Genomic DNA, 19,708 nt, shown 5'->3' on the forward strand with positions numbered 1-19,708 from the left:
GTCACACAGCCCTTGCAGAAAAATAATGGAATTGGGATTCGGACCCTGCAGTCTCCACTCCCTGTGCCCCAGGTATGGGAGGAGCACCGAATTTGAGTATCTTAGCAGTCCTGTAAGACCTTGGAGACTCTGAGCAGAGGTCTTTCTCCCGCTTTCACAAGAGAGCATACAAAGGCTCAAAGAAGTCACTAGATCGTTCTGAAATATGTTAAACAACAGAAAAGTCACTTCCTTGGGGCTCCCGTTTATGCAGAGTCATGAAATGCCTGAGAGATTTTCATGTCTTTGCCTGCCGCCCCCCCCTTCCCTCCCCCCCCCCCCCGCAACTAGACCTGAGTTCCAAAACTGGTTGTTAGAGACCTGGCCTTTTTCTGAGGCACACAGGTCAAGTACCTTCCTCTCAGCCACAGGGTCCTCAATGGCAGAATCCTGGTAAATGACTTCCTAAGATCACAGTTTGTAAGTGCCCAGGATAATCTAGATCGGCACTGTTCTTCCTTCTCTCCTTCAAACATGCACACCTCTGCCCCTCGCAGGGTCTACCACCACCCCCCACCCCGACGAAACGAATGCTCCCCGAAGGAGCCTGATGGAAGTAAATGTTGGTTGAATGGTAAGTAAATGAATGAGCATCCGCCCCCAACCCTTACACTCAATGATTGGTTTTGTTTACCTGTCTTGCCTCCTCCTGTATGTTAGGTAATCCTATCTGGGAGCTGGAATTCGTTTCTTAGGGCTGCTGTAACCAACAGAAATTCATTGTCTCAGTTCTGGGAGCTAGAGGTGTAAAATCAAGGTGTCCTCGGGGCCCTATTCCCTCGGAATGCTATAGGGAAAGCTCCTTTCTTGCCTTTTCCGGTTTCTGACAGCTCCGGGTGTCCCTTGCCTTGTGGGAACAGAACTCCCATGTGGCTTTGTCTTCACATGGCCCTTTCTCCCCGTGCTTCTCTATGTCTCCACAGGGCATTCGCCTCTCTGAATTTCTTCTTCTTTAAGGACACCAATCATATTAGATAAGGGCCCACCTAATGACTTCATTTTAACTATGTCTGCAAAGACCCTGTTTCCAAATAAGGTCACATCCACTGGGGTGAACTTGCATTTGCATTCACTGGGGATTAGGGCTTTAACAACTCTTTTTTTTTTTTTGCCGAGACGTGATTCAGCCTATAACAGAGGTGATCTATGGAACACTGAAAACGGACTAGGCAAACTAAACAGGATGGGGGAGAACGTCCCTGGTTGAACGGCCAGAAGTAACATTTCCAGATGAACTCTCCTTCCTTTAAAGAGGGGACAGTATGTCAACTTTAAGGGGGTCTATGGGAGTGGTCTCTATTCCAGCTGGGCCCTTTTCCAGGCTGTAAATACCCCCATTTCCAGACAGTCCACAAAGCATTTTATGTGACTGAATGTGGGCTTCTGAGAAATGTAAATCTGTCAGGGACTATGCTAAGCCTTGACCTGCTTTCTCTTGTTTAATGTTGACAACTGCCCTGTGAGCTAGGTCCTATTGTTCCCTGAATTTTACATGAGAAGCTGAGTTTCACACAGGTTAGGGAGCAGACTCACAGCTGCTTCTTGCCTGAGCTGGGATTTATAACCAGCTCTAACTCCAGAAACCTTTCCGGGAAAGCCAGTGGTACTGTCCATCGACTGCGGGTGACTCCAGAGGCTAGAACTGCAATGCAGGAGTGGAAGTTAAAAGGGGAGGCGACAATTCGGCTACATTTTAGGGAAAATCCTCGAATGCCTAGCCTTCTGTTTCTCCAACACCTAGAATTAACGGTTTTTTTCCCGCATTTAGCGCCTTTTGCCACCAGCGATGTCTAGGCAGTGGCCAAGCTAGATTTTCGGTGCCCTTCCCAAGGCCATCCCACTCTGGAGGGAGCTGGAACTCTCTGCCCTATGGATATGAACTCTTTGTACATAAATGCGTTTTTGTGAGGAAAGGCCCGCTAGCTTTTCTGAGCCACAGAAGATAGAGAACCAGGAAGCTCCCTTATCAGGAACGAAGGTCTGGCATTGCAGCAAAGAGCAGTGGGGGAAGAACCTGCCGTCGGTGATCCCTCTCTGGGTAGGCATGCTCTCTGCTCAGCTCTTGTTATTTCAGTTGGGGGGGGGGCATTTTTGCCTAGCTGCCGGTCCTGTGGCTGACACGGGTCTTCCCGAACTCCACTTCGTGTGGAAGAATCGCCCCGGCCCTGCATCTTCGCCCTGCTTCTGGCCAACGTCCACGCACCCTGACCTCTGGCCTCCAACAGGAAGGTGTTGGAATCCCGCCTTGCTCCTTCCGGAGCTTTGAAATAAACTGTTGACGGTTATTCCTGGAGAAATTGCTGCTCCCTGCCACAGTCTGCCCTTCCTAGGAAGCACTTTTATTTTGTAGGAAGCAACGTCTGAGTCACTTTTTATTGGGACTGGCCCCCTTCTTTCCTCAGAGACGGATCTATTTTAGGCACACTTTCTTTCCGAAAGGTCAAAAGTGCGCGTGTGTCGGGGGTGGAAGGAGGTTCCCAGCAAATGGTATCGGAGTCCAAGCAGCAGGACAAAACACGCATTAAATGAGCTCACACCGTCTCCAGACTTTCCCGCCATCGTTGCCTCGTCTGGCCCCGACAACCATGTACGTGATAGAGGAGACTCTGGGCTTCAGGTATGACCTCTTCCACCTTTAGTAATGGAAACTGCGAGCCTCAGAGAGGTCAGGGGATCAGGGGATCTCTTCGCCCAAGGTCCCGAAGGCAGGATGGAAAGGAGTCGGGATTCGAACCCAACTCAAGGCTAGGTCATTCACGGCTGCTTTTTCACAAGAGGAGGAATTTGGAGGCTGAAGAGCTGGGCTCCTTGTCTCTCTCGCCTTCACTCGCTCGCTGCTGGACTTCAAGCTCCACGAGGGCGGGGAGCTACCGCGCCCTGGGCTTGGACCCAGCGCCGGCACCCAGCGGGCGCTCACGAACGGTCCGCCGGGCCGCTGATGGAAGTAGATCGGTTCTCCTTCTGCAGTGAGGCTCCTGAGCCTGCGGGCACTGCATGCAGGCTGAGCACGACCGCTGCATGCAGTGGGTGTGGACGCGCTGGGTCGAGCCCTGAGCCCAACACCCGAGCACTGCTCCGTCTCGGGCGCCCGGCGGCACGGAGACCCAGCGCGGACCGGCGCAGCCTTAGGGACCTCGGACACCAGCCGCGCCGCAGCCGAGCCTCCGCGCCGCAGTGCGCACGCGCGGCGCCGGCCCGGCTCCGCCCCCCCCTCCCGAGTAGGGACCTACAGCGGGCGCGGCGGCGGCGGCGGCGGCGGCGGCGGCGGCCTGCGGCCGGCGGTGCAGACACCCCTTCCCGGGAGCCGGGACCCGCCGGCCGGGTGAGTGACCGAGCCGGAGGGCGAGGGCCCCGGGTTCGCGCGCGGGGCAGGCGGGCCGGGGCGCGGAGAGGGCCGCGGGCGCTGCGCGGGGCGGGGGCCTGACGAGGCCGCGCCGGGGCGGGACGGGGCGGGCAGCCGGGGCCGGGTCGTGCGGGCCGCAGCCCCGCGTGCCGAGCGGCCGGCCGGCGGCGCGGCGCGGAGTCCCCGGGGCGGGAAGGGGGCGGGACGGAGCGGGGGGGCGGCTCGGGGGCCCGGGGCCGCCCAGACCCCGGGGCCGGGGCGGCGGCGGGGTGCGGGCCCTTTGTGCCGCCGCGACCCCGCAGGCTCGCCTCCCCCCCCCCCCCCCCCGCGCGCCGGTCGCGATCCGCGGCGGCGGCGTGCGGGCTGCGGTGCCGCGGGTGTGGAGTCGCCGCGCCGGCCTCCTCCGCCCGCCCCCAGCGTTTTAAATGATGCATCGCCTGCGAGGATTTCTACCGGTCGACTCGGAGCAGGAAGTGTCGTCAGGAGGCCATTTTTAAAGCCTCCTGCGGGCCTCGGAGGTAAGCGTTGACGTGGTGTGACTCCCGGTGGTTAGCGGAGACCCCGCGGCCCCGCCACGGGCCGGCCCCGGGAGACCACGCCGTAAGCCCCTGCTCCCGCGCCCTCTCCCCTCCCCCTTCCTAGCACCACGCTGTTAGACGTGGACTCGCCTCGGATAACGTGTACCATCGGTGTGAGTGTGCCAACAATAAACTTGAAAACCGGACTGGCATTGTCTTTCCTTGGGAGTTTCGCGGCGTGTGTCCAGGGACGGACTTGTCCGTGGAGGACCTTTGCATCGTTTGCCGGAGTAGGGGGCTGGGGGGGTTCGGGGGAGGGGAGATGGTGAAGGTTTGACTCGTTCAGATGCTGATGGGAGCCTTTGTGGGACCTCCCCAGCCCAGCTGCCCTTTTTCTCTTGTTGCCTTGGCTTGTTGGGCAGTTTCAGGCCGGTTGCAAAAGAATGAATATTTCTTCCCCGGAAAGGGAAAGCCAAAGGAGACAATGAAGGAGAACACTTCAGTCCCTCTATGTAAACGTACCCCGTTACGACAACCCCGACTTTTAAAAGTGCGATGACGAACAATATATCAGCCTAACATTAATGAAAAAGTGAAATAGCACTTTGTCCTGTTTCAGAAAGCCTACCCGGCTAACCTGTAATGTTGTGTTAGAACCTTTAAAGATTCTCTCAAGTTTAGATTGGAAGTCACCAAGATTAAGTAAGACCAGACACGGGTCCCCAGAAGCTTTGCAGCACGTTCCTAGAGGAAGGGAGAGAGAATAGGAATGTGGCTCTTGAGCTTTCTCCGAGTCACATAGACGAAGTTCAGCCCAGCCTGTGTGATGTGTGTATACAACAGGAGATTCTGGCCAAGGGTTCTAGAAGCCCAGCAAATGGAGGCTAGAAACCAATACCGTATAGTCTCTTCAGGAGGCAAGTAGAACGTTTGGCTGTTTTAATTGTCTAATATCCATGTTCCTTTCACCTGGGATGATTTTTTTTAATGATTTTTTTTTTTTTATCCAGGATGTAATATAGCCTTGAAAAAGAACACTTTTGTGTGTACCCAGTTTTGTTCTGCTGATAACAAATGCATTTGTTCATTACAAATGCAGTTTGAAAACAGCACACAAAGGAGGGCAGTATTTTATTGAGCTTCCCCCTTGATGTTTACGTCAAACTAGTGTGGACTATTAAAAATTCATTAATACCAATTTTAAAAAACACCTCCATCTCCCATAGTGTATTTGCTTTAAGTAAGGGGATCTGGGCCAGTTTTCAGGCAAGAGGAAGAACAGAGAACATTTTTGTGATCGTTGCCATGAAGGCTGACCTTTCTTTCATTCATTCCCTCGTTTATTCGTTCCTTCCTTCAATATGTATGGCATGTCTCCTTTGCCAAGCCCTCTGCTGTTGGCTGTGACAAACAAGGTCCTCACAGTGCGGCTTCCCCGTCTCGGTTGTTCTCAAGCGGCCTGGGGTAGACTTCATTTTCTTTGTTCACATATGCAGCCCAGCCAATTGCAGTTTCCAGATTCCATCCTGGGACTGAAGGGACCCAGACTCTAATCAGATGTTCTCATCATGGAGTGGGGTGGTGAGGCAGCAGAATCACTTGGCAAGAATTGTAAAGTGCCTGCCTCAGATCATCTCAGGGAAAAGGCCGGCTGATTCATTCGGTCACCTCAGTCCTAGGAAACCTTTTTTTTCTTTTTTTTCCTTTTTATTTTAAGCTCCTGTATTACTTTGCCACACATCCCTGCTTGAGAAGCATTTTCGGGGTTCCTTCTTATTTTCTAGGAGAAAATTCTCAGAGAAACCAAGGCTGCACAAGACCCAGGACTTACATCCAAGTGCCTGGCTTCCGCAGGGCATTTTGTGCAGTGTCTGGGAGCCTCAGGGGGTTCTGAGTGCGGAAGCCTGTGCCAAGGCCCGAAGTGAGGCCGGATGGGGCCGGGGCGCCGGAGAAGACAAGGCCCGAAGGAAGGAAGAGCCCTGGAACTTGCCATGCTTTTGACGCCTCTGCAGCTCAGCGGCCCCAGGCAGGAAGTAAGAACACTACCCAAGTGGCAGCAGCTGCTGTCTGTGAGTTCAGTTCCCAGCCCCACAGAGCCCGCTAGCAGAAAAGCAAAGAATTTAGATTAGATACCGGCTGACCAACTCCACGACCTTGGAAAAGACACACGGCTTCTCCAGATCTGTTGTCTTAGAAGAAGCAAATGATGGAAGGCGTACTTTGAGGAATGTGGAGGTGACCTGTGCGTGTGCCTCTGCAGGCACCCAGCACCCCTTCCACCTGACGTGGGTCAAGATGCACCAGGATCGCCAAACACAGCCAGCTGCCGACAGATCCGCATTTACCACTTCACTGAGGCCACCCATTTAACGACTGCCCTGCAGCTCCCCTGACACCCCTTCAGGACCTCAGCCTGTGTCAGGTGTGGGGGTGAAACAGTCCTGGTTTATGTTCTTTGTGCCCGCATCCCGCCAGGAACATTGACGTGTAAGAACCTGTAAAGCGGTTACTGTTGTTACACGCTTAACAGCGAGTATCAGTGATGACATTTCCAAGGTCACATGGCTCAGCAAGGGTTGCACCCAGTCTGCTTGCCCCAGCCACCCACTCCCGTCCAAGGCAGTGTCCTTGCCCCATCTCCGGCACCCTTGGCTAAGACGGGTGTATAAAAGATTGCACAAGGACGGTCAGAAGATTCTTGCCATTCCCACACACTCTTCTGCGCCTGTAATGGCAGGTGGTGGTTCTTAACCTTGGCTGTACATTTGATTCACCTAGGAAGCTTTTAAAACTCTCAGAGCCTCGCACACTCACAATGGGGCCCAGGCATTATTTTTTTAAAGCTCTCCAAGTGATCCTGGTGTGCAGTAGAGTGACCATCCCAGGGACTGCCTTCAAAAATAAGTTTAACATCCCGGGCATATGATGACAAATTCGTCACCCTAATGCAGCCAAGGTTAATGATCACTGGTGTAGTGATAGGTCTGTGTTTGATTATACTTTTCATTAAACCCTGAATCCATTTCATCCACAAAATTCGGTTAAGGCAAAAAAAAGGGGAGGAGGGGCTCAAAAATATATGTGTCCTTAATTTTATCACCTTTAGAGACCTCAAGTCCCTTGGTGTGTTTAGTCCCACACAGTTGTGTAATGTTACTTGTAATACTACTTTGTTTTTCCCTTGTATTTTTTTAACGCTAACGAGCAGAATTTCCCCTTAACATTCTTCTTTCCACATAGAGAGCTATAAGTTTTATACTTCAAAAACTCTCTCATTGGTTATACACACACACACACACACACACACACACACACACACATATATATATATATATATATATATATATATATATATATATATATATACACATACACACACACACATACACACATCTTCTTAAAGGTCTTCTCTTAAACTGTTAAGGAAAACCTCTATCGTAACTTTGTTTTCTGATGTAGTTAGTCTCAGTTGAAGAGCTCAATCCCCAAATAACTCCTTTGTAAATGGGGTTGGGGAGAAGATCCTGGCCTCCAGCCCCCCTGGGAACCTCCTGCTGCCAGAGACCTTTATCTCATCAGGCTGATTTGTTAAACTAAGACTTGCTGCTTCTCAGGAGTTTACAGACTCTTCTATTTTCAAAGGAATCTTACAAAAGTATGTTGACTTATTTCTTAACGGTACATGTACTCTTTGCGGAGCATAAAATTACCTGCTGTCTGCATATACCTCTTCCCCACATCAGCATGTAAATGAGGCATTATTATTCCCACTTTACAAGTGAAAAAACACTCAGGCTCCAGAGGGGTTAACAAATCCAGAATCACCCAGCTGTTAAGTCAAAAACCTAGGTTTTGAACCTTGTTCTGGATATCACAAGGCCATTGTCCTTTCTACTGTATTATACTTTTCACCTGGAAAGCAGAGGGGTCAGATCAGGGGCTTCCTTGTCCAACCTTCTTGCCCCATTCTGCCACCCAGGTGATACATTAGCCTTCAGAAGGAAATCCAGAATCCCAAAGGTTGTATTTTTGCCAGCAACATTTGGAAGTTTTTTGTTGTTGTTGTTGTTGTTGTTGTTGTTGTTTTGTCATTCAGGGGCCATCAATTTGCAATTCAGTCATTTTGAAGTGCCAAGTAGTGTGGCAAAAAGAAAATAATACTTGGTTGGTGTTTTTCCTTCTTTAGAACTATTTACCCATTCAGTTCAGTTCTGATTCTTTGTCAGGGTCTGAAGAAGTCCTTGCTGAGTGAGGTCGCAGTTTCTTCCTAAACCCTGTTTTACCTGGGCAGTATTAGCTGTTTACATGCCTAATGTTGCTTTTTTTTTTTTTTTTTTCCCTTTCTTTCTGATCAGGTGTTACTTGTCTACATGCTCCTGGGCCCTTTGAGGTAGAATGCTTTAAAATTTTGCTTGCTGGGAAACAAAATTTGTTAACCCGGTGTTTGTTATGACTAAATAAAGTAGGCAAGAGGGACAAGAAATTTTTGAGCACATGTGCTACGGGCAAGTGCTTTGCGTACATTAATCGTGTTTCCCTCTCCTGATCACCCTTTAAGTCCGAAGATAGTAAAACCTGTTTTCTTGCCTGACCGTGAACAGAGAGCAGTCACTTGCCTCAGGGCCCAGCCAAGAGGGACAGAACCAGAGTCTGAACTGCAGACTGTCCATCTCCATTCCCGTTGATCTTGGCGGGTACAGCAGCCGCATGCCTGCCCTTGCAATGGACGTGGCAGAAGCCTCAGTGGGAGGATTTCTGGAGAGAGCTCCCTAAATCTGCCTCTCCGTCCAAACATGAGGCAGGCAGGCAGCTAATCCTGAGTTTGGCGGGCACCTCTCAGGAGCAGAAGCGTCTGTGATGACCCGTGTCGCACGCACGTGATGTGAATGGGTAGCCTGTCTTCACATGAACATCTGGCCTATAAACGTGCATTCGCTGCAGGGCTGTTTCAGGAGTTAACTGGGCTCAGAGAGGAACAAAAACGGGTAGTCCGGTAAGTAGCTTATACGTACATCTGAGCTGTAGTGAGGACTCTGTGTGTAGTTCACGCATCCTCTCGTGCCAGCCACTTTGCCACTAAGGCTGGGTGATGGTCTTGCCCCAGAGGTGAATTGTGTTTTCAGCTACACAACCCAGTAACTGTAATTAAAGTCATGCAATGAGATTCAGCGAGTATTCTGGAAACAGCAGTCGTAAGGCAGTGAAGAAAGAGGGAGATATATATTAGCTCCTTTGACAATTTATGAGATTGGCATGGTTTCTTCTATTTTCCTCATTTTAAAAGGGAGAAATCAGCAGTTACGATGTGTGATGACTTAACCTCAGCACCGTATGTCATATTATTTCGTGTAATCCTTGTGACCAGCAGTGAAATAGGTACTGTTTACTGTGTAACAGAGGATTCAGATTACCCCAGGTCACACGCCTACAAAGGGATGGCACTGGGATTTAAGTCCCTGTACGGTGATTCCAGAATCTGTAGCTTTAAGTAGCGTTACTATTTCTTTCTCTTCTAATTCTGTTGAGCGTTTGGTGTTTCTAGTATTTGGAAGTCAGATGCTTCCATTTTAAGGAGAACTCGGACAACCTTTATGGTTTTTATAGGCCTCCGCGTCACTGAGCTGGTGTCTTGACAAACTGAGTCTTTGTCTCTGTGTGTCCCCGTGATAAATCTGTAAGAAACCAGGACAAGTGAGCTCAAAGTCAGAAGGGAAGGCCACCAGCAGCGAATGCCGCCCTGAGGCCTTTCTGCAGGAAGAGGCAAGACTGAGTCTCGAGGAAACACGTTTGTGACACACTGTGCCTATTCTCTATGCTGTGCGCCCATCGCCTTTGGCTGATGCTGCAGATAATTATGCATTAAAAAGCTCACTTAATGCTGTTAAAAAAAGTTTTTGAGAACCCTCCTAAGTTATTAAAAAGAAAAATAAGTATGTTTCTTGTCCTAGGAGGTCAAATGCAGAGGTTTTGTAATCAAGGCATTATGAGTATGAAAGGGAGGTCAACACCAAAGCTGATGCTGACTGTTCACCCAGTGTCCTCTCAGGGTCAGGTGCATGCATGGCGTTTTGTCACTCCACGTAAGCCTTGGTCATCAGCCCCTGGGGCAGTGATTTGCTAAGAGGACCCAGCTTCCCAGGTGCTTGTGCCTTGTGTGAACCAGACAGAGCGAGCTGCACAAGAGGGAGTGAGCGTGGGAACCTGTCACTCGGGTGTGCCCACGTGCGGTGCCAGCAGCAAAGCCATCTTCTCGGCCTGCCACTCCTTTCCGAAATTCACCTCTGTCTCGGCGCGCACGGACATCTTTTACCCCTGTGATTAGCCACACGAGTGTCAAAGGCCAAAGAGACTGTACTTGTTTGGAAGAAGCCTGCCATCACCCGGACGGAGGGAATTGCCAGTGTAGAAACATCACGTAATTTTGAGAAAGGTTTAGAGGCCTGGAAGATCCTTGCAACCGGGACAGGCCTAGACGTTGCACCTCCCGTTAAACCGTAGTTGCTAAGCACAGCCTCGCGCTTCCCGTTGGCACTTGCTCCTGCGGATTCTCAATGCCGAATAACTGCCGAGATGGTTTTGTGGAAACACCTCCAAGAGGCCTGCGCTCCGTAGCCACTGCGGCTGGCTTGGTTAATTCCCAGGGACTTTCCTCCATCAGGATGTTCTCTGCTTCTTGCTAAGCATGTGATCCTACGGTCCGGTCTGAGATTTCAAGTCTTCAGTGTCAGGAGGAACGACACGTCTGAGTTTTCAGAGGACTTGGAAAGAAAATGACAAAACTGTACTCATGTAGATGAAGGCACGTGAATAAGCTGATGCGAATGGGTGGCTCACCTGAGGTCATTTGAGTAGTGGCAAATAGCAGTGTCACTGGGGTCTCTTTTCACCAAAGCCAGTTTACATCGTTATCAGGCAGCCGTGGGGGAGAAGTAGGATAAGTGTCCTTCATTCTAGTTGCCCGATGAAAAAACAGGCTCAGAAGGCTGAACTGGTGTCTATAAGGTCATAAAAGAAAGGCTATTAGCTGATCCCCAGCTAGAGTGTTTTTTTATTTGGCTCCTAGTTCTGTATATTCTGAAGAAAGAACGTGCACTTGAAGGTGATTAAGTGTTTTTATAGAATAACGCGTCATGTCACACAGATCGTGGTACTCGCTGTAGGGACATTTGCGCGTCTCCCTCCGCAGCCCAGGCTGCCACCGCCTCTCACCTCAGTCCCCTGCTGCTGTCATTCCACCTTGCCGGACCCTGGCCCATACAGCCGCTAGGGGCTCTGTTGGGATATAAATGCGATTGGGCCACATCGCTGCTCCAGTCTCCCCTGCTTATTTGGTTCATGTAGAGGAAAAGCCACATCCTTAGGGTACTGCGTGCTAGATTGTTCTTTGGCCAGTGCCCACCCCCCCGCCTCTGACCATATTCACCGTTCTGTCCTCTTCCTCCCCTCCTGCTCTTTACGTTCCATCCTCAGCCTCCTCGCCATTCCTCTGGTGCTCCAGGCCCTCATCCCACAACACTTGGCTTCCTCTCTGCCTGAAACTCCCTTCTCCCAGACAGCCACAGTGCTCGCTCCCTCGCTGCCCCAAGGTCGGTGCTCACATGTCAGCTTAACGGGACGCTTTCCTGACTGCCCACCCCTCCACATGCTAGCCCTCAACTTCATCACATACTTAGTCCCTCTGGCCTTCGTTTATGGTATATTTTTCTCAGTTACTTACCACCACTTAAGAAATACATGTATCTCCTGTTTCCCCTCTTATACCCTCATGATACTTGGTTTTGCTGACTACCCTACAGCACTTAGAACAGTGCCTGGCACCTGACAGATGCTCAGTGAGATGTTGAAGGACTCAGTTTGTGTACACCTAATATTGCCAGTGTATTATTGACTTCTTACCATTTGTGAACACAAATGGAGCATGTGAAAGAGAGCTGAGAATCCAAGCTGACGATTAGCTGTCATGTAGAAACAAACGGACACCTGAGCCGAAGCCCTGGCTCTCTCCACCACTTGATAACCTGTGTGTTTAAAAACTGAAATTGGGGCGCCTGAGTGGCTCAGTTGGTTAAGCGTCCAACTCTTGGTTTCATCTCAGGTCGTGATCCCACCGTCTGTGGGTCCCAGCCCTGTGTCAGGCTCTGCGCTGACAGTGCAGAGCCTGCTTGGGATTCTCTCTCCCTCTCTCCCTCCCTGCCCCTTCTCTACTCTCTCTCTCAAAATAAACATACTTAAAAAAAAAAACTTTTTTCAAAACTGAAATAGCATCCTCCTATACAAGGTTTTATTTAGGCAAATATGAAATTATGCCTGTGAAATTGCTGGGATGCTCTCCATGATACCTAAAAATAATATGTCCACATATCAAGGGCTGTTCTGAATGACAACTGTGATTTCCTTGCTCCTGGCCTGTTTATGGTTGGTTTAAAGTGATGAGTTTCAGGGGGGCTGAATTTAAAAATGTTTCCAGTTTAGGCTTGTGATTTGCCAGTTCTGTTGGATGACGTTTTACTGTCAACGTGTGTGTAAGAAAGAATGTCAAGATTTAACATAAAATTGCCAAGAATAAGTGTGAAAGAGCTTAACTAAGCCTTAAGTTCATGTATTAATCATGCTTTGTGGTTTCCTTTTTTTCCCTTTAGTGTTGCCCAGAATATCAGAGCATTGGAAGCAACCATTTTTTGGGATCCTACACCTACTGTGGTGGTGGATTAAAAAGGAGGACGCGGTATGCGCCCAAGAAGTAACTGTTTCTCTGCCGATCACAAAGTGAAATGAAGGATGGCCCCTAAGGATTTTATCATGTGAAGTCTCTCTGGATTTCTCTTTTCAGAAATGCAGATAAAGAAGATGAAGGATGTCGGACAGCAGTTATATACCACACAAGTGAACGACGCACAGAATTCCTTGACCATGTCACCCAAACAGCCTAATGCTAATAGAGCGACTCGACCAGACAGACAAGAAGCGCAGGCTCTGTTATGTCAAGGCTCAGAGGCGGAGGCTGCCGTGATGACGGTTGCTACGTGTGTAAAGTGCAAAAGTGTCCACAGAATCCCGCTTCGAGATCCGAAGAAGGGTACTGGGCAAAGCCAAAAGGACGACAAGTATGTTTGCTTCACATGCAACCTTGGCGTGGCTTCTTCTCATTTTCATTTTGTGAACAGTAATCCCAGTGCAGCTCATGTAGGAAATAAAGCTGAGACCATCTCAGGTTCCGTCAGTAACAAATTTAAGGTAAGGAACTTTAAGCCCGGCAAATACTATTGTGATAAATGTCGATTTTCCACAAAGGACCCTCTGCAGTACAAAAAGCACACGCTTCAACATGAAGAGATTAAATTCATCTGTTCTCACTGCAGCTACATTTCCTACACAAAAGGGGAGTTTCAGAGGCACTTGGTGAAACACACGGGCATATTCCCTTACCAGTGTGAGTACTGTGACTATGGCGCTATCAGAAACGACTACATCGTCAAACACAGGAGGAGAGTGCACGAGAGGGCCGGTGGAAAGCGGCCGCCCAAAACCGTGGCCAAGCTGGAGCCGAAAAGAGCCGGCGCATCCAAACAAAACGCAGAGCTTTTAAAAGCTCCCAGTCCGAGGACTGCGTTTCAAAATCGGTTGTCGGATCAACTCTCAAGGTTCTCCCTCCATACAAATAAGGACAAAATGCACAATATCATGTTGCTGCCTGAATCCAAGGAACACCAGAAAGATGTAGTGTGTGTTCCGAATAAAGTGACCTTGTCGGAGCCAAACGAGGTCAGTCTGTTTGAGAACAAAAGCGTGGAGGTGGAAGTGCTGTCCCCTGCAAAAGAGCCCGTGCAGCCGGGAATGCCCTTAACAGTCGTGGCACCGGCGGAATTAGTTGTCCCTGCAAACTGTCTAGCCCAGTTGATGGATGTGAAGGTTGTCAATGGAACCCAGCAGCTCGTCCTGAAACTGTTTCCTCTGGAAGAAGGTAACCGCCCTGAAGCCAGCGGGGCTGAGGGAGGGAGTTCTGAGCGTATGACCAGCGAAAAGGGTTCAACCGAACGGGAAAAAATGGCTTCTGCAGGACATACAAAGCCACCGCCGATTGAAGGGAATGTCGGAAAACTCGCAGGCTTTGATAATCTCCATTCTGCGGTTCAGAAACAACTTAAAAATATGAAGTGGGTGAGGTCTTACGACTTTTTCCTGTCAGATTCTCGTGTGCACAACCGTGGGGAATCCCTCCTCAACCCAGATACAGTGGAGGATTTCCAGAAAAAAAGTAGCACGTATCCACATAGACCGGCCCTTCCGTCTCTCTCCTTCAAAGGTCATTCTCCATCGGCTATAGTAAAACACAGTGTTTTACATGGTCTCAGAACCGCATCAAGCCCGTTTCCACATAAAGCTGCCTTTTCTTTTACTGAGGATAGAAGACATTTACACAGCGACTCACACTCGTTCTTCCCTCTTGCTGCACCACCTGCAGCTGTGCCCTCCGGAGACCAGGGCTTGTTGCCTGTGAGCACAAATCACTTGGAATCTAGAAATGAGATCAGTGTTCCTGCAAAAATGGCTCCCTCCCACAGGAAGCTGAAGGACAAGCAGACAGAGGAACACAAGGCAGGTTCAAATACAGGCCAGATTGCCTCTCAACGCAAGAGGGAGTATTTACACCTAAGTATACCTGGAGAAGATAGCATCGGGGCTCTGCCGCCTGGGGAGGAACCCCTGGAACTAAAGAATCCAGAAAGGACTAAAGACTCTTTCGATGGCCCGGTCATCTCGTCAGTATTTTCTCTGAGCTCTGGGTCCGAAAATGTCCCTGAAGGTGTTAAATGGAATAGTTCCACGTCCAAAATAAAGTCAATTGAACTCTTGCGCAGAAAGATAGCTCAGTTAATTGAATCCTGTGGCAAGCCTTCATCTTTGTCTGCAAATAATGCACATCGCCGTTCTGTAGGGCAGGCCTCGAAGGGAACCTCGAAAGCTGCTCCTGAAGGTATTCACGAAATTAACGTGTCGTTTACTGGCACCGGCTATTCCACAGGCACGCTCCCCAAACCTCAGGATGACGGCGCTATTAATGGACAGCTTACTCATCAGCAAATGTATCCACAGTTTATGGAAGACAGCAATGGAAAAACTGAAAGCAGAGTGACCAGGAAGGCCCATGTTGCTACTCCAGTATTGATCCCCAAAGGGGCTGTGTTGAGGGTTCTTAATTCCTCTGAGGATGCCCACATTATAGAGGCTACGTGTGAAGCACCCGTCAGTATACCTTGCAGTGAGACACAGTTAATAAAACCCATTCCGCTCTGCCCAGTGAGACAGACAGACTCAGACTTACAGTCTTTGACAAGTAAAAGTGGGCCAGTAGATGTGTCCCCAAATCTTGATATACCTCTTCGGCCAAAACCAAGGAAAGAGAGTGCTACTTGTAGCACCATGCCTAAAAAAACTGGCCCCCTACACAGTCACCAAGGAAGCAGTGAACCAAGTAAGCAAGGGAAACTGCTCCCCAGAAGTCTTCCTATAAGTAAAAATAAAACCAAACAAGTGAACTCATCCAAGAAGAAAACCAAAATCCAGGCTGACCCCAGCCGCTATCTCAAGGATCCTTCAATTTTTCAGGTCACAAGACAACTTCGACTGATAGCAGCTAAACCAGACCAGTTGATTAAATGCCCCCGTCGGAACCAGCCTGTCATTGTGTTAAACCATCCTGACGTTGACTCACCAGAAGTGACCAATGTGATGAAGGTAATAAACAAGTACAAAGGCAACGTCCTCAAAGTCGTCTTATCAGAGAGGACTAGGTGTCAGCTAGGCATCAGACGGCATCACGTCCGCCTGACCTACCAGAATGTGGAGGAAGCCAATCAAATAAAAAGGCAAATGATGTTGAAAATGAAACTTAAAAAAGTTCATAAAAACAACTACCAGGTGGTGGATTCCTTGCCTGATGACTCATCCCAGTGTATATTTAAGTGCTGGTTTTGTGGGCGGCTGTATGAAGACCAGGAAGAGTGGATGAGTCATGGCCAACGGCATTTGATAGAAGCTACTAGAGATTGGGATGTTCTTTCCTCCAAAGGCAAATAAGTAAAAAGTGGTCTTTGAAGCAAATTGTTTTTCTTACTTTTAGTTTATTCTAGTTTGTTTGTTTGTTTTTTTCTCCTCCCTGACTCAGTAGGAGAAATAGAGATTGTAGGGATGAGAGAGTCATCAGTTCTAAAGAACTCTTGTAGGAATGTTGAGAGCCAGGAGTCTTAACCCGAGATAAGTGACTGGAACTTGGAATGTGTTTGAGGCCCCCGAAATTACGCACAAATCCACGTACAGGCGTTTTCCTGGAGAGAAGTGAAACTTGCAGATTTCCACTGGGATCTGAGACTGCTTTGTGTAGCACCCCTTTTACCGAGTAGATACAAATTTGTTGTAATCTATTCAAAAGGGTGAGTTTAGAGTGTTTTACACATGCTACTGAGGGATTAAGCCCAGATGGTGGTGTGCACAGCCATCCCGTCGTTAAGTCATGTGCTATTTGGTGCGTAATGGAAATTAAACTTTCTACTTTGTTACCTTAAATTCGGTTATAGAAAAATGGCTATTCTTTTAAATTCTTCACCCCCTCTGTAGTACTTGTGTCGTTTACAGCCCAGAGCACTGTGCTGCTGTTGGCCATTTTAAAGGATGATTCCAAGGTTTGCCTGAATCTACTACAGTAGACGTTAGGGGAGGAAGGGAACATTTCCAAACCTTTGCTTTCTTTTTCTCTTTAAACATCCTGGTTTGCGACAGTTGAGGAGGGAATGTGCCTTTTTCAAAAAAAAAAAAAAAAAGTCACAGAAAAGATCTAGAACGAAGGCTGCTGTTTGCCCTTAACCACCCTCACAAACATAAGCCGATTTAAAATGTGAATGAACAGGCGTCTTGTGACATAGGTGACACTGGGGAAGACCATGCAAGGTAGGGTGGTGCAGGTAGTTATGACTTTAACGTGACTGTCAGTTTTCATCTGAGAACTCACGGGCGAAACCACGGGCGAAGCCTGCACACACTTCCTCCACAGACACTACCCCCCTCCCCAGCTCATAAACTGCTCTCCCTTTGCCAACTTCCTGAACAGACCCTCCTACGGAGTAGGATGCTTCCCTGCTCACCTCCTGTCCCCTTCCTTTTGTGCCTTTGAGGCCCCTTAAGGCTTTCCCTCGTGAAAATGCTAAAAACAAGCAAGAATCAGCAAAAGGGAAGCATCTCACCATCTTTGTTGAGGTTATAGGAAAAGTATGCCTGGTTTTCAACGGTCATGGCGACGTTGTCCCTCTCACCCACCTTTCCGAGGTAGTAATTCTCAAGAACATCCACCGCTGTCTCCACCGACAAAGGCCAGGACCACGGCTGGTCCACACAGCACCTCCGTGTTCGTTAGGAAGAGTTCCTCCCAGATAGATGGCCTGGCAGATGGAGCTCGGACTGGATTTATTCCTCACTTGCCCGCTCAGGCACCAACCATCACACAGAACCCTAAAGGGACGACCACAAGGCAGCCCCACCTCCGTGTTTTTCTTCCTTTTAAGCCTGCTCTTTCCTTAGGGAATTGGTTAGTGCAGTAAATGATATGGGGGGCCGCTTTGTCTGCAAAAGACTTGAGTGAGATTTCCATTGTGTTGGTTAGTCAGAACTTTACGATTTTTTTTTTTACATGTGTGAAAGATTATCTTCTGATCGATGTGGGATGGTAATTCTTTGTAGTTCTCAAGTGAAATGTAGCTCAACATTTCTTATGTATAATTGAATACATAATCATTAAGTTGACTAATTGGTTAATTTTTATTGAAATTTAAAACTTGGGTTTTTTTTATATGTGTATATATGCTTGTGTGTACACATATAAATATTTTTTACCGTATAAAAACTGCAGTAGCTGATTTTCTGTTTTCCTACTTTATAACACAATTATGTGGGCTGGAGAAATAGAAGACGTTTTATATTCTAGAAATTATTTTGGAAGCACATTTTTATAATGGTGTGGTCTCATTTTTAGCAAATGAAAGCACAAGTGACGAGTCTGATTTATATGAACAAATAGGAGTAGAAACCGCTGAGGATCATTTCATGACAGTATTTCCTCCCCCGTGCATTTCCAGTTGGTGCTTTCTGGGAAATGGACCCTGTGTACCGCTCACTTTACCACCCAGAGGAGAGGATTCTGCAGTGTCAGCCATGTGTAGATGTGTACCCTGCCAGGAGCTAGAAGGCTCCTAAGATGTCGAGAGAAGAAAAGGCTGTGATTTTTTTTTTTTTTTTTCCTCCTTCTATACCTCACTGCTTAGTAGCATCTTTCTTGAGAGGCTAGACCGTGACCTTTCAGGAAAGATGACCATGAATCAGGTCAGAGTGTTAAGTGTCAACATGAAATATTTATACTTTGCAGCACCAACTGTTTTTCAAGTATTACCTAAAACTCAGCTCATGTACTTGTATGGAGCTAAATTTTATGAGTAGACTGTGTAGCTAAGCTTTTGGGGGGATTTCCAGAACTACAGTACTTTTTAAGGAATTGAGAGGGCTCCTGAAAGTCATAAAAAATGAGAAAGCAAAACATGTCTGTCCTCCCGATATAAAGAACTTTATTTAGCAGATAGCTTGTTAACATGTAGGTAAATGTCATGAAATAAATACTTCTAACAAAATTGGACAAGGTAGGGGTAGAACTGTGCTGAGTATTTATGGACTCCTACCTTGATTTTGAAGGACGTGTACTCATGAAGTTTTGTTAATAGTGTTTACCAATAAAATCATTTTAAACACCTCTTAAGGTAGAGTTTCTTAACTTTTGGGGGTCAGAAATGAGATGATCTTATTATAGTTATGATATGACAAAGTGAAAATTTCTCAAAAATGACCTCACAGTCTCGTAGGTCATATTTTACCCCAATTTTTATCCCCAGCCCCAAACATTTCGTGACCCTACTATGGGCCAAGTGCTATTTGTTAAACTAAGCTGAACACAGTATATTAACCCTAAAAAGCTCCATCCCATTTCTTCACGACCTACTAAATAAACCATCCCAGAAAATGAGGATGTGATGTGGCTCGGCCTTTGGAATCGTTTTTGAATGTGTAAATGTCAGTATGAGCAGAAAACAAAATATTGCATAACACGTTTTAAGCATTATTGTAAGTCCCGCGTTAACAGTTCTGTGTCTGCTGCTCTAGTTTTGAAACACATTTGTATATAGATAGAGACGTTGGCGTCACTTTTGTTAAATAAAACAACTGTAAAACGTTCTCTGCCCTTTCATTTCACTGTTCGGGGGGGGGGGGGAGGGCCGTGTATTACATCACCTCGTGTGATTTGTTTCTGAAACATGGAAAGGCATCATCCTATACGGCTCAGGTGCCTTGAGTCCCACCGGGGTGTGTTCTGAATTAGATAACACCACTGGTTCACCCGGCACACCCTGAGATGAACACCCCAGGCTGCTTTTTTGGTTTGCACTGCCTTAAATTCATGCTGCTTTGGGCAGCAGTAACAGTTTTCATCCCGTGGTCCGTGGCCTCTTCGGAGGTGGTCTGTGGCCACCGAACCTGCCCTGTGTGTCTAGCCTCTGCTGGGAGGGGTTGGGGCGGGGGGAGCTCCCCAGCATTTGATGAGCCTGCTGGACCACGTGGGCACGGCACTGTTGACACCATCCATAAACACCCTTGCGTCTGATTGCACGCGTACCTGGGCGGAGAAGGGATGAGGCTATTTGGAGGGGAACTTGATTCCCGCATCTCATTCCACGGAGTCAACAAGGGAAAAGAAATGGGACCTGAGACCGTA

General features: G+C 48.3%; 1 protein-coding gene and 1 long non-coding RNA gene across 6 annotated transcripts in view; one reads left to right on the forward strand and one right to left on the reverse strand.

Moving 5' to 3' along the window:
* LOC123596173 overlaps window positions 1–3,307 on the reverse strand; it is a 26,612-nt gene extending 23,305 nt beyond the window's left edge. The window contains exons 1-2 of one of the 2 annotated variants that reach the window (XR_006711579.1): window positions 2,054–3,307; window positions 674–739 (exon numbers count right to left, since the gene is read on the reverse strand). This is a non-coding gene — a long non-coding RNA (uncharacterized LOC123596173). Of the gene's footprint in view, window positions 1–673 lie in introns of both variants that reach the window. The other variant, XR_006711578.1, reaches the window with a different exon arrangement.
* On the forward strand, window positions 2,564–19,170 carry ZNF518B (zinc finger protein 518B). 4 transcript variants are annotated; one of them, XM_045474546.1, is made up of 3 exons: window positions 3,254–3,361; window positions 12,540–15,636; window positions 18,027–19,170. In XM_045474546.1, the coding sequence occupies exons 2-3, from the start codon at window positions 12,733–12,735 to the stop codon at window positions 18,108–18,110; spliced, it is 2,988 nt and encodes a 995-aa protein (XP_045330502.1). In that variant the 5' UTR covers window positions 3,254–3,361; window positions 12,540–12,732; the 3' UTR covers window positions 18,111–19,170. The 4 variants fall into 4 exon arrangements, with proteins under 4 accessions (XP_045330501.1, XP_045330502.1, XP_045330499.1 ...); XM_045474545.1 differs by lacking the exon at window positions 3,254–3,361 and adding an exon at window positions 2,564–2,656 and having other exon boundaries at window positions 12,540–19,170; XM_045474543.1 differs by having other exon boundaries at window positions 12,540–19,170.
* The last annotated feature ends 538 nt before the right edge of the window (window positions 19,171–19,708 follow it).

This window comes from Leopardus geoffroyi, chromosome B1 (genome assembly GCF_018350155.1).
Source record: "Leopardus geoffroyi isolate Oge1 chromosome B1, O.geoffroyi_Oge1_pat1.0, whole genome shotgun sequence".
NCBI lineage: Eukaryota > Metazoa > Chordata > Mammalia > Carnivora > Felidae > Leopardus > Leopardus geoffroyi.

Coding starts and splice junctions, on each gene's coding strand:
- ZNF518B (XM_045474545.1), top strand. CDS start 12,733: ATGCAGATAAAGAAGATGAAGGATGTCGGACAGCAGTTATATACCACA.